General features: G+C 49.3%; 1 protein-coding gene across 1 annotated transcript in view; it reads left to right on the top strand.

The window, feature by feature from the left end:
• Positions 1-12518: 12518 nt before the first annotated feature.
• LAMA3 (laminin subunit alpha 3) overlaps positions 12519-13103 on the top strand; it is a 208285-nt gene continuing 207700 nt past the window's right edge. The window contains exon 1 of the mRNA XM_083187511.1: positions 12519-12996. Within this exon, the coding sequence (XP_083043637.1) occupies positions 12643-12996 (354 nt within the window). The 5' untranslated portion in view covers positions 12519-12642. The remainder of the gene's footprint in view (positions 12997-13103) is intronic.

Below are 13103 nucleotides of genomic sequence, written 5' to 3'. Positions count from 1 at the left end.
GCACATGTTAACTGCAGTCTTCGGTACTTGTTTCCTAGCACGGCCACAATCTTGTGGATCGTGTACCTTTAAGTTAAGGTACACGATCCACACGATGGACCCGATTTCCTTTGAAATCAGGTCCATTTTGCCGGCTAAGGCACAATGTCGGGGGCATTGCGTCGGTCGGGACCATTGACATTGGTCCCGACGCGACCGACGCGATGCCCCCGATGTTTCCATAGGCTTCAATGTTAAAAAATATTTTAACATTGAAATCGTGAGGATCGTGTCGGGAAAGGTAAAATATCGGGGGCATCGCGTCGGTCGGGACCATTAACATTGGTCCCGACGCGACCGACGCGATGCCCCCGATTTTTCCATAGGCTTCTATGTTAGAATATTTTTTAACATTGAAATGGTAAGAAAAAGTGAAAAATGTGAAATGGGCCAATATGACCCATTTCACATTATAGATGTCCCCGTCGTCACCCCACGATAGACGCCAACCCGAAGCGTGGCGAGCGGCGGCGGTGCGCGTCCTCCGACCTTTTCATTCCCCTACTATCCACGTCGGCATGGAGTTGAGAATAGAATAGTGTGGCGAGCGCAGCGAGCCACCGAGCCCGAAGCGTGGCGAGCGCAGCGCGCCCCGCGAGGGGACGCGTATAACTTCACAGGTATACGCGTGCGCTCGCCACGCTTCGGGCTCGGTGGCTCGCTGCGCTCGCCACACTATTCTATTCTCAACTCCACGCCGACGTGGATAGTAGGGGAATGAAAAGGTCGGAGGACGCGCACCGCCGGCCCTCGCGGGCTCGCTGCGCTCGCCACGCTTCGGGTTGGCGTCTATCGTGGGGTGGGGTTGACGCCGTTAAATTTGGGGGGTTTGGGAATATTTTACATTGAATCCAATGTAAAATCGGGTCCCAGGGACCCGATTTACATTTCATTCAATCAAAAAATCGGGTCGGTCGCGTCGATCGCATCGCATGCGACCAAATCGCATGCGATGCGATCGACGCAATTTTTCCGTCACGACCACCCCGATGTAAATCGGGGTGGCCGTGCTAGGAAACAAGTACCCAGTCTTCTTTCCACAGTTCCTGAGTCTACAGCCGCAGTGTTCTTCTACAGCCGCAGTGTTCTTCTAAAGCCACAGTGAGTCGCAGTATTCCTCTACAGTTAAAGCTACAGTGTATTGCTACAGTTAAAGTTGCAGTGAATCTACAGTTAAAGCCACAGTGTATTGTTCTACAGTTAAAGCCACAGTGTATTCTTCTACAGTTACAGTCGCAGTATTCTTCAACAGTTAAAGCCACAGTGTATTCTTCTACAGTTAAAGCCACAGTGTATTCTTCTACAGTTACAGTCGCAGTATTCTTCTACAGTTAAAGCCACAGTGTATTCTTCGACAGTTAAAGCCACAGTGTATTATTCTACAGTTACAGTCGCAGTATTCTTCTACAGTTAAAGCCACAGTGTATTCTTCTACAGTTACAGTCACAGTATTCTTCTACAGTTAAAGCCACAGTGTATTCTTCGACAGTTAAAGCCACAGTGTATTATTCTACAGTTACAGTCGCAGTATTCTTCTACAGTTAAAGCCACAGTGTATTCTTCTACAGTTACAGTCACAGTATTCTTCTACAGTTAAAGCCACAGTGTATTCTTCTACAGTTAAAGCCACAGTGTATTCTTCTACAGTTACAGTCACAGTATTCTTCTACAGTTAAAGCCACAGTGTATTCTTCTACAATTACAGTTGCAGTGTTCTTCTACAGCTAAAGCCACGGTTCTATGTTTATATTATTCAACTACAGTCTTTCACAGTACTAGATATAGGAAAGGTTGGATTGAAGGTTGTCTGCGCTGGGTGTGAATCGCTTATGTTTCTATGAGAGAAAGGGTATCACCTGACCCGACAAGATTCTAGAATACGTACAGTTATCTCACTAAAACAATAGCGCTTCAATTGAATTAATAATCCTTAAGAATACTCCCCTGGAAATGTGTTCTTACAGCGGTCCCTTTCTGAGATTCTCGAGATGGTCTCAAGGATATATGTAAAATAAAAGAGAGAATACACACTTCTCCTCGTGCAATACTGTTAGCTTATACGGTAATTACACTGCTTAAAAGAATGATTATTTCATGGGTGTGAATATAAAATATATTTTTTTCCGGGGATCTATCCCTCTTTCAAATGCACTCACAAGTTTTCAACAGGCATTAAACAAGAGTATGCTCCAAAAGATGTCTTTATCTCGAAAAATATAGGGTTTGGGGGAGGCCCTCTAAACCAATTACTCACAAGCAATCACTTATAAAACTGCATATCAGATGGATCTTTCTCCAGACATTCGTTTTCTCCTCACTTCCTCATGCAATATCACTGGATAATGATATACACAAAGGAAGCACTGTGTAAAGTTCTTATATATCTTTAATCACAGCACAAAAATTACAGAAAACATAAAAGGTGGGTTCACTTAGCTTCAAAAGTATTTTGAGATCAGGGTTCCTAAGGTGTTTAAAGGATAAGACGGGGCCCCGACAATCCAAAGAGGAATCCCTTCTGTCAGGGGCGAATTTAGGGATCAGGCCGCCCCTAGGCACAAAATTTTTGGCCGCCCCCCCCCCCCCCCCCCCCATGCTGACGGGAGGGAAAGAAGGGACACAGGGATTGGGAACAAGAGGGGGACACAGAACATAATGTGTGACACAGGACCTTTGCACATAGGGGGTAGAGAGGGAGCGAAGGGACATAATACTTAGGGTAGGGTGAACACATGGCCCACCACCGCTGGCCGCTGCCCGCCCCCACCACCGCCCGGCAAGGTCAGTCAGCAGCACTCTCCGGTGCTCAGGGACCCGCTGCCCGCCCCACTGCTCCCCCGGTGTCTGCATGCATATGCCTGTCAGGTGGCAGGCATATGCATACAGGGAGGTCGGACGTGATCGTATGTACAGACCGTCCGATCTCCCTGATCCGGTCCGATGCGCACGGGACCGCGCATCGGATCGGATCAGATATCACACACCTACGATTTTGGGCCGATTTCACCCGATTATCGGCACAAAGTGCCGAAATCGGATGAAATCGTCCCAAAATCGCATAGTGTATGGGGGCCTTAAGTCTGTAAATGATTATCCAGTGTATAGCCAGCTGAATGGTGTGATTTTGCGGCATTTCCCATATGTACTAAGCCCTGGATGCCAGGTTTCTAATGCGGAGGGCAACACCATGAAAAGCTGAAAATTCATAAGCTCGGAAGTCCAAGGGCAGGCGACCTTAGCTAAGGCAGCTCTATATAACACTAATCGCACATGCTATTTACATATGCTGTTAGTATCGACACAGTAAGTGGCAGTTAGTATCATCCTGTCCTTAGTCTATTTACAACTTTCTTCATGTTGTACCTACATAAAATGAAAGTATAATAGAGAAGTACTTTCTCCTGATCTACTGTACAAAAGCAATGGTGCAAGGTCCTCTTCACACCCAGACTAATCACTCAAACTGCAGATCAATGTAAGGTCAGCGATCTGAGCATTCTTTTGTATAAAGAGCAACTTTCTGCAAAGTTTCCTTAAGATATTAGTCGGCACTTGCAAAAAAAAAAAACCCAACAACACATCTTATTGTCCCATTAACCTCATGGAAAATCCCTATCATGCATGTCTGTATTACCCCTGCAGCAGGTCTGGTCTCGCCTCCCGTGCAATAGCTGTCACAGAAAGCCACAGCCCTCTGACTGCAATTGTGTGGAAGCCCCACGAGACGCGTATTACTTTGCATGTATTCCGCGTCACCTCTCGGGGCTCGGTGGCTCGCTGCGCTCGCCACACTATATAAAATTAACTCCACGCCGACGTGGATAGTGGGGGTATGAAAAGGTCGGAGGAAGGACGCGTACCGCCGCCCCTCGCGGGCTAGCTGCGCTCGCCATGCTTCGGGTTCACATTCATACTGGGGGTGGCGTGGGGGTGCATTTAACATTGTATGCCCCCATTAGGGTGCTTATACAATTAAACATTGTATAGAGGGCTTATACAATTTTAAATCGCATCGCAGTGCATCGGGTGTATGGCATTCGATGTTATGCGATTATATGGTGTGCGACCAAATATCGTGGGCGCCGTGCTAGTACACAAGTACCCAGAGTGATAAAGAAAGATTAAAATAATAATAGACATAAAAATAAAATAAATCAAAAAATAAAATGAAAATGACAGACACTGGTGAAGAATGTTTACAATACCTTTTGGGGTTAATTGGAGAGTAACAGTCTTGCCCTATCTAATCATACCTGGAGTCCATTCAGTGGGTACTCCAAACGGCAGTCAGGCGTAGGGATGGCCATCGACCATCGATGATTCAAAATCAGCGATGGTTTATGGCTGATGTCGAATACTTTTGCCATTGATGGGGGAGAAACAGATGTTTCCCTCCATCGATGGAATAGCAAAACGATGTTTTGCTTTTTTTTCAAATTGCCGGGACACTGAGCATAGCTCCGCCCCCCTACACCTGTGAAGCCAGCCCCCGTGTTTTGATTGGCCCACATGTTAATCAATCAAATACAATGGATGACCATCGATATGTAAAAATATTGATGGTCATCCATTGCTTAGTTAAGCACTATCGATGGCCAGTTGAAGAATTGCCATCGATGGCAATGGCAACAATGGCCATCCCTAGTCAGGCGACAATTGCTGGTCTGTGGCTTCAGCGTGCAGATTGGCGGAAGTCTATAGGAGGACACCACCGCTTGTTCAGCTGTATGGTGCGGCAGTCTGCTGGCTCTGGCTTCCCTTCTGAACTCTCTCTTTAATCCAACCAACACGTTTCACATCGCTGGGATGCTTTTTCAATGTCATTATGATGAATAAAATAGTTTGCTTGGCAATGTTCACACCTATTTTGACACATTCACTCAGCATTCAAAGGGTTAAACACAACATTGCTGCAGGATGCATGGCAAGGCTCACTTCGTTCCCAATCTTTTCCCTTTGTATCCCAGGTTAGCATTAAAGTCGCACACCGCTGCTGCATGAAGATGTGACTTCTAGGTCACTATGGGTTTCTATCTAAGTCAGCATTTACCCTCACCTGTTAATGTAAAGGAAAAGGGCGCTAAGGTGGCAATGGCCATTTATTTGGGCTCAGTGACGTGCGGTGAGGTTAGAGGTTGGTGAGGCATTAGCTTGGTAGAGTCAACGCCAACTGGCTCTGTGGGGAGCGCTGGGTCTGGGTTGCTTCTGCGCTGACAGGCAGGTGTGGGAGCTGCCACCTTCATAAGCAGCAGAGACCCTCAGAGCAGCTCTTGCCTGTCAAGGCAGAAGCAACCAGGACCCAGCGCTCCCCACAGAGCCTGTTGGTGCTGGCTCCACGAAGCCGCAACCAGATTGCACTTAATATGTTACCTGGTGTCACAGATATGCTATCCTATAGGGTCTCCCATCACATACCCTCAGCCAGCCCTGCCAAGTCTACTGCAGCCCACAGGCAGAACATGAACGATGCCTGGGCACAGAGCGGCTGCTACAATTGTGAATTATTAAATAGCAGAGCCTGGTGGCCATTAGGACAGGTAGCAAGGAGGTGGCATGGCTGGATAGAATTCCTGGCAGGGTGACAGGGGTGACTATCAGCAGCAGGGCTTCCAGTTAGCAATCTGGGTGCAAGCTGACTGTATTGTGCTGTCTGTCTGTCACTATCTGCTGTCACTATCTATCTGCTTTGGAATGGGTACATTGAAGCAGTCCCTGCTGTGCTGTAACCTAATGGCTGTGTTCTGGCTGGGGACAGAGTAGAACAGGGTACCTGTCTTAAGTTTTCAGTTCCAGCCATTCCCCTCTCTCCATGTGGCTCCTGGTCAAACTGCCTGTCCCCTCACTCACCGGAGGTTTGCTGCGCAGCTCCTCCTGGTCACACTGCCTGTCCCCGGCCCTCACTCACCGGAGGTTTGCTACGCAGCTCCTCCTGGTCACACTGCCTGTCCCCGGCCCTCACTCACCGGAGGTTTGCTGAGCAGCTCCTCTGCCTCTGTGGTGTGTTGGTCGCTGCAGCGGCTATGACGCTGGAATGGGGGCATTAAAAGTAACTTTTCTGGTGGGAGGGACTCGGCCCTGTGCTCCTACCATCTCCCGCACGACTGACAGCTGCTTCCACTCCTCGTCCCAGCTGCTCCCCTCTGATATCTGCCCGCTGGATTGTCCCAGCAGACTCTTCTCTGTCGATACCAAGACCTTGCTGCGGCTGGTGCTCCTCTGGTGCTGACTGCTGAGCGGGGAGGAGGGCACCAGCAGCGACATGCACATCGGCTCTGGCGAGAAATGGTGAGGAGCAAGCAGGCAGCTTGAACTGGTGCTGGGGAAAGGAGCAAATAGCGGACCACCGCCTGTAGAAACGGCACCTGTAGAGGTGCCTCAGTGACAGCCAGGGACGTGCTTTCTGCCTATATGAAAGCACGCCCTTGTCACTGAGGCAGATGTGATTGCCCAATCACATCTGCCTCAGCGACAGGGGCGTACTTTCATATACGCAGAAAGCACGTCCCTGTCACTGAGGCACCTCTACAGGTGCTGTATCTACAGTTTTTTTGAATGGGCTTTTACAGCCCAGTGATCAGACCCGCCCGCTGCCCGCCTCCTGTTTCAGGACCCTTAACATTGTCGGCGGGAGGCACCACTCTTGGTGCCTCCTAAGTCAGTCAAAAAATAAAAGGGGTTGAAAATGTTAATAATAAAAAAACATACACTTATGACATAATAAATGAATAAAAAGTATTTGCTTTGTATTATTTGATTATTTTGCTCATTAATGACAGGGGAGGCACTGCCTCCCCTGACTGCACTCCCTGTTTGGGCTTCCAGTCATCTCATGGTGGCTACCTTTCCTCCAGAGCCCCCAGCAAGTATCACAGTTACTGAAATGAACCTTCCTGTGTGTCAGTGGTGGTTAGAAATGAACCATAAGAGAAGTAGCCTGGCACCCTGAAGCAGGACATTTAAGCTATATCAATAAATATACAAGTGATAATAGTGCTGATTAACCCTGTGAGTGCCAACATGTGACAAATATGCAAAATATCCGCTAAAAATGGCAGCGTCGCTCACATATGTTATATAAAGAAAATTAAAAAATGCGGTATAATAAAAGCGATTACGGTATATTTCCTATATAAATATATATGTAAACAGTACAGGTCATTATGATGAATAAAAATGTTTCCTTGCCAATTTTCACACCTATTTTGATAAATTCACTTGGCACTCAAAGGGTTAAGTCAAGAAAATCACGTCAAACTTTTTTTTTTTTTCCTGAAACTTCAAATCAAGTGCTAAAGTCATCACTGGGATAAATAAGGGCAGAAATGAAATCCAATATAACAAAGGCTATCCCTGCTCCTCACATCTATTGGGGGAATTAAATGTTGTTTTTTTTGCACTGGTGCCACTAGATAGTACCTAAAAGACCAATTAAAGCCGTTGGTATTGACAGTATTGCAAATGCTTCGAATGCTAATCTGCTACCTGGTGAGTGCCTCTGTGTTTGTGCATGTGTGAAAGAGATGTAGTTATACTCGCTGCCAACAGATGGCAGTGTTTCGGAGACACACAAACAGACACTAGACATATCTATACAGTAGGTGAAAGTTTTTTTTGTTCTCTCGGTTTTCTGATGTGATGCATCAGTGTGATCTCAGAGATATAAGTGAATTAAACAGCTTTCTGCATCTTATTTGTAACTTATCTGTCATGTTTGTGTGAGATTCTCCCATCTGTATATCAGGTCAAATAGAGTGTACATTCTAGTGTTCTTCATAAGTTTTTTCGTGTGTGTTTACACATTTATATAGTAGCAAATGTCATTGTTTTTGGTTAAATACATCGATTTACAGTACAGAAGTTCCCAGTTTTCTGTAGTACACCTGCACAACCACTCTAGTACAGGTTGAGTATCCCTTATCCAAAATGCTCGGGACCAAGAGAATTTTGGATAACGGATTATTCCGTATTTTGGAATATTTTAATATTTCAATGATGTATTTTGAAGTATCTTGCATTTATGCTGTATAAACACATAATATACACACAAATATATTTTATTACCACATAAAATACACACAACTATATTTTAATTGTTCAAAAAACAAGTTTTCAAAACGTGAAACAAAATGTGTGTACTATCTCAGCACTGAATTTGAATGCCAAGCAATCATTGTCTTGCACATATATAGTGCCAGTTACATATCATGTCCCCAGTGATGCTGTTACAAATGTCCCCAGTGAGTTTTTAGCAAAAAAAAATTTTTTTTCACTTTCTGGAATGTCCGTATTTCGGAATAATTCGGATAACGGATATTCGGATACGGGATACTCGACCTGTATTATAAATGTTGCTGTTTCCATTTATTTGCATTTTAAGTAGAGATGTGCGGGTTTGGTTTTGCTCAGATTCACTTGGATCTTAAAGCGGGATCTTATTGGCTATAGAAAACACGTGACGACCAATAGACAATCATAAAAATCTGAAATTGCGATAATTTAGGGAGAAAAAAACGAGTAAATCCAAGTAAAACCGAACCGTCTCATCTCTAATTTTAAGACATTAATTAATTGCAGGGGGCTTGGCGTGCTCCCCTCCCACCTCTAGGATAATGCAGGCTATGAGCATATCATTTCAGGTCAGAATTGCCCAGTAGCACAGAAAGGTGTGTTTTCATCGTCTACTGTAGGAAAGAAGGGAATGTGCCTGGGTGATACCTCTCCCTGGCCCCACGTACTAGAGCCAGCCAGCAACTCTCTCCATGCCTGCAGCACTACATCAGAAGGGACACTGGGGGTTATTCAAACTTGATCTAACACTCTCTGCACATGTAACATTGGCCCCACCTGCAGTGCAAAACAGTTTTGTCCATTTGCTAAAAATGTGCTTTGTGTCATGTCTAAATAACCCCCATTGTCTGGTGCTGGAAGCTGATGCTTTGCCAAGGTTTATGTCACACAGAACACATCTGTAAAGTCTACGATACATGTAGGTCACACCATAATTGCTTAGATTTGAAAATGTCTCACCTTGCAATATATATCCAAACTACTCTCAGTGGATTTCAAACACTACAATTCTCATCATGGTATGTCATACTCCATTTGATATAACACACATATGTGCGTGCTGCTTGCACTAATCTTCACCTATTACAGCAATACAGCTTTTAGTTTGACAGTGATAGAACAAAGCGCACACCTCTGCTAGCAAACAATGGGGGAGATTCTCTAAGCTAAAAATGCGGTAAAAACCCCTTTATCGGGGTTTTTAACGCATTTTGGCATGCTGTAAGCATCCCCCCGCCGGGTTACCGCGGCGGGGGGCATCGCCAGAAAAATCTGGCGATGCCCCATAGAAGCCAATGGGCTTCTATCACAACCCTCCGCCGCCCCGCGACGACCCCCCGCATCGACCCCTCCCCCCTCACCTGTGTCCGGGCAGCACAGTGCAGTGCTGCCCGGACCTGTGACCTCCTCCCTGCACTGATCCTCTTCCGGGTGCAGGGAGGAGGAAAGCCCGGCGCAGCAGCAGCAGCGCCGGGTGTGGGAGGGAGGGGAGAGCCGCCGGGACCTGCTGGGACCCGGCGACTCTCACCGCAAAGGACAGCTCTTAACGCAAGAGCTGTCCTTTGCCTTAATTATCGCATATGTTACAGCATATGCTATAATTAAATATGCGATGGGCGGCGAAGGGGGGCGGAGGTTCTTAGAGAATCTCCCCCAATGTCTTTCTGGCTTCTGATGTCCCATTGCCGGGTACAGACTAGTGCTTTCCATTGCTTGGTAAGTTGTGGTAAATCTCTGTTCTCATACACTAAACCAGTGGTTCCCAAACTGTGTGCCGCAGCCATGGCACCCTGGGGTGCCTTGGAACACTTGCAGGGGTGCCTCGGGTTGGTGGTCCAGAAAGAATACAAAATCAAATTGGTCAGTGTAATCATAAAATATGTGGACAAACACACAGCGGTGTAACTATAAATTTTGCTCCCCTGCCATAGCGTTTATGCCCCCCCCCCATATATATATATATATATATATATATATATATATATATAATGTTAAGAGGTCCGGCACTCTTCACTGGCCCCTGCTTTGCTGGTGTACCTTGGCCTGGGTGCCCGCTGTTCACTGGACAGTACCAGTGCTTGTATATCTCATGCAAAAAATAGCGTCACTCCAGGTACTTTGGTGAAAATACTTTACTGCAAGTCAGGTGGGATCGCAGCAAGGAACGGAGATTCCTGTTGCAGTCCCTCCGTCTTACATTCGGGGGATGCTTAATATTTGTGGCTAATCCCCGAAACCGGGTGATTTAGGGGAATAATATTGAATAGTAAATAGTAAATCACCAGTGCCACATATTATAAATAATGGGTAATATAACTGCACAGTTTGGAACCTGATCCATTCCTTAGAGGACGAGGTGGGGGGCCAGGCAGTGGGGGCCCTGTGTGTGTGTGTGTGGGGGGGGGGCGTGGCCGTCTGTCCAACCCTGGTGGTGGGTGACCCAGCCAGTGAACCCTGGCCTGTGTGAGTGTATCAGAAAGCAATATGCAGTGAAGTGAGCAGGTCAGGGTTCCCCATGATGACCAGTCAGGGTGTCCCTGTGTGAGTGTGTATCAGGAAGAGCGGTGTGAGCGGGGGTGACCCAGTCAGGTGTCTCTGTGTGAGCGAAGGGGGGGGGGGGGCGGACGGACTGCAGGTGTGGGTGAGGCGGGTGACCCAGTGAGGGTGTCCCTTTGTGAGTGTACCAGGAAGAGCGGTGTGAGCGGGGGTGACCCAGTCAGGGTGTCCCTGTGTGAGTGAAGGGGACGACGACGGACTGCAGGGGCGGTGAGGCGGGTGACCCAGTCAGGGTGTCCCTATGTGAGTGTATCAGGAAGAGCGGTGTGAGGGGGGTGACCCAGTCAGGTGTCCCTGTGTGAGTGTACCAGGAAGAGCGGTGTGAGCTGGGGTGACCCAGTCAGGTGTCCCTGTGTGAGTGAAGGGGGGGGGGGGGGGGCACTGCAGGGGCGGGTGACCCAGTCAGGGTGTCCCTAGTGAGTGTATCAGGAAGAGCGGTGTGAGGGGGGGGGGGTGACCCGGTCGGGTGAGGTGGGTGACCCAGTCAGGGTGTCCCTAGTGAGTGTATCAGGAAGAGCGGTGTGAGGGGGGGGGTGACTCGGTCAGGTGTCCCTGTGTGAGTGTAGCAGGAAGAGCGGCGTGAGCTGGGGTGACCTGGTCAGGTATCCCTGTGTTAGTGAAGGGGGGTGGGGTGGGGACAGGACTGCAGGGGCGGGTGACCCAGTCAGGGTGTCCCTAGTGAGTGTGTCAGGAAGAGCGGTGTGAGGGGGGGGGGCGGGCAGGGTGTCGCTGTGTGAGTGCAGTGTATCAGGAAGAGCGGTGTGAGGGGGGGTGACCCTGTCAGGGTGTCCCTGTGTGAGGGAAAGGGGGGGACAGGACTGCAGGGGCGGGACTGCAGGGGGGGCAGGACTGCAGGGGCGGGTGACCCAGTCAGGGTGTCCCTAGTGAGTGTGTCAGGAAGAGAGGTGTGAGGGGGGGGGGGGGCGGTCAGGGTGTCCCTGTGTGAGTGTGTATCAGGAAGAGCGGTGTGTGAGCGTGGGTGACCCGGTCAGGGTCTCCCTGTGTGAGTGCAGCAGGAAGAGCGGTGTGAGCGGGGGTGACCCGGTCAGGGTGTCCCTGTGTGAGTGCAGTGTATCAGGAAGAGCGGTGTGAGCAGGGGGGTGACCCAGTCAGGGTGTCCCTGTGTGAGTGTGTAGCAAGAAGAGCGGTGTTTGCGGGGGTGACCCGGTCAGGGTGTCCCTGTGTGAGTGTGTAGCAGGAAGAGCCGTATGAGCGGGGGTGACCCGGTCAGGGTGTCCCTGTGTGAGTGTGTAGCAGGAAGAGCGGTGTGAGCGGGGGTGACCCGGTCAGGGTGTCCCTGTGTGAGTGTGTAGCAGGAAGAGCGGTGTGAGCGGGGGTGACCCGATCAGGGTGTCACTGTGTAAGTGTAGTGTATCAGGAAGAGTGGTGTGAGCGGGGGTGACCCAGTCAGGGTGTCCCTGTGTAAGTGTAGTGTATCAGGAAGAGTGGTGTGAGCGGGGGTGACCCAGTCAGGGTGTCCCTGTGTAAGTGTAGTGTATCAGGAAGAGTGGTGTGAGCGGGGATGACCCGGTCAGGGTGTCCCTGTGTGAGTGCAGTGTATCAGGAAGAGCGGTGTGAGCGGGGGTGACCCAGTCAGGGTGTCCATGTGTAAGTGTAGTGTATCAGGAAGAGTGGTGTGAGCGGGGATGACCCGGTCAGGGTGTCCCTGTGTGAGTGCAGTGTATCAGGAAGAGCAGTGTTAGCGTGGGTGACCCGGTCAGGGTGTCCCTGTGTGAGTGCAGTGTATCAGGAAGAGCGGTGTGAGCGGGGGTGACCCGGTCAGGGTGTCGCTGGTTGGGGGTGTGTCATGTACTCGCTCGCACAGGCAGGCAGCCACGGGCAGCTCACTCGCTGCTTTGTTTTGCAGATCTGACAGCGCTGGATGCAGGAGGGAGCTGGGAGCGGAGCTCAGGAGACGGTGTGGATGGATCCCGGGATCTCGTGGGAATCTGCTGCCATCTAGTTTGGGTCAACTTCTGCATGATGACGGTGCTAAGGACCAGAGTCTGTCTGTACCCATGGGGGGGACTTAGGGGAACTTCTAACGACAGACGGACTCCTGCCTGTCCCATGTTTTCAGGGGCACTGGTGGCATTTGGGATCTGTCTTTCCATGCTGCCCCTGGCCTGCTGCCAGGGAAGTGCGGGCACTGGCTTCAGTCTTCACCCCCCTTACTTCAACCTGGCGGAGGGAGCCAAAATCAGGGCGACTGCTACCTGCGGGGAAGAGGAGAGCAGTTCCGGGGGAGAAGGAGGCACACTGCCCAGGATGGATCTGTACTGCAAGCTGGTAGGAGGACCTGTGGCATCCTCCATACAGGGGCACACTATCCAGGTACTGCGCTCTGCCACATCCAGCATTCTACTGCTGCAAGAGCACACAGTCATGATCACAAGTACAACAACCTTTCAGTAACACACGCGCACACATATGGTGGTAAC

The sequence above is a fragment of the Crinia signifera genome, chromosome 5 (genome assembly GCF_055691185.1).
Source record: "Crinia signifera chromosome 5, ASM5569118v1, whole genome shotgun sequence".
Lineage (NCBI taxonomy): Eukaryota > Metazoa > Chordata > Amphibia > Anura > Myobatrachidae > Crinia > Crinia signifera.
The sequence above is the reverse complement of the archived record's forward strand: the minus strand, read 5'-3'. Positions and strand labels throughout refer to the sequence as shown.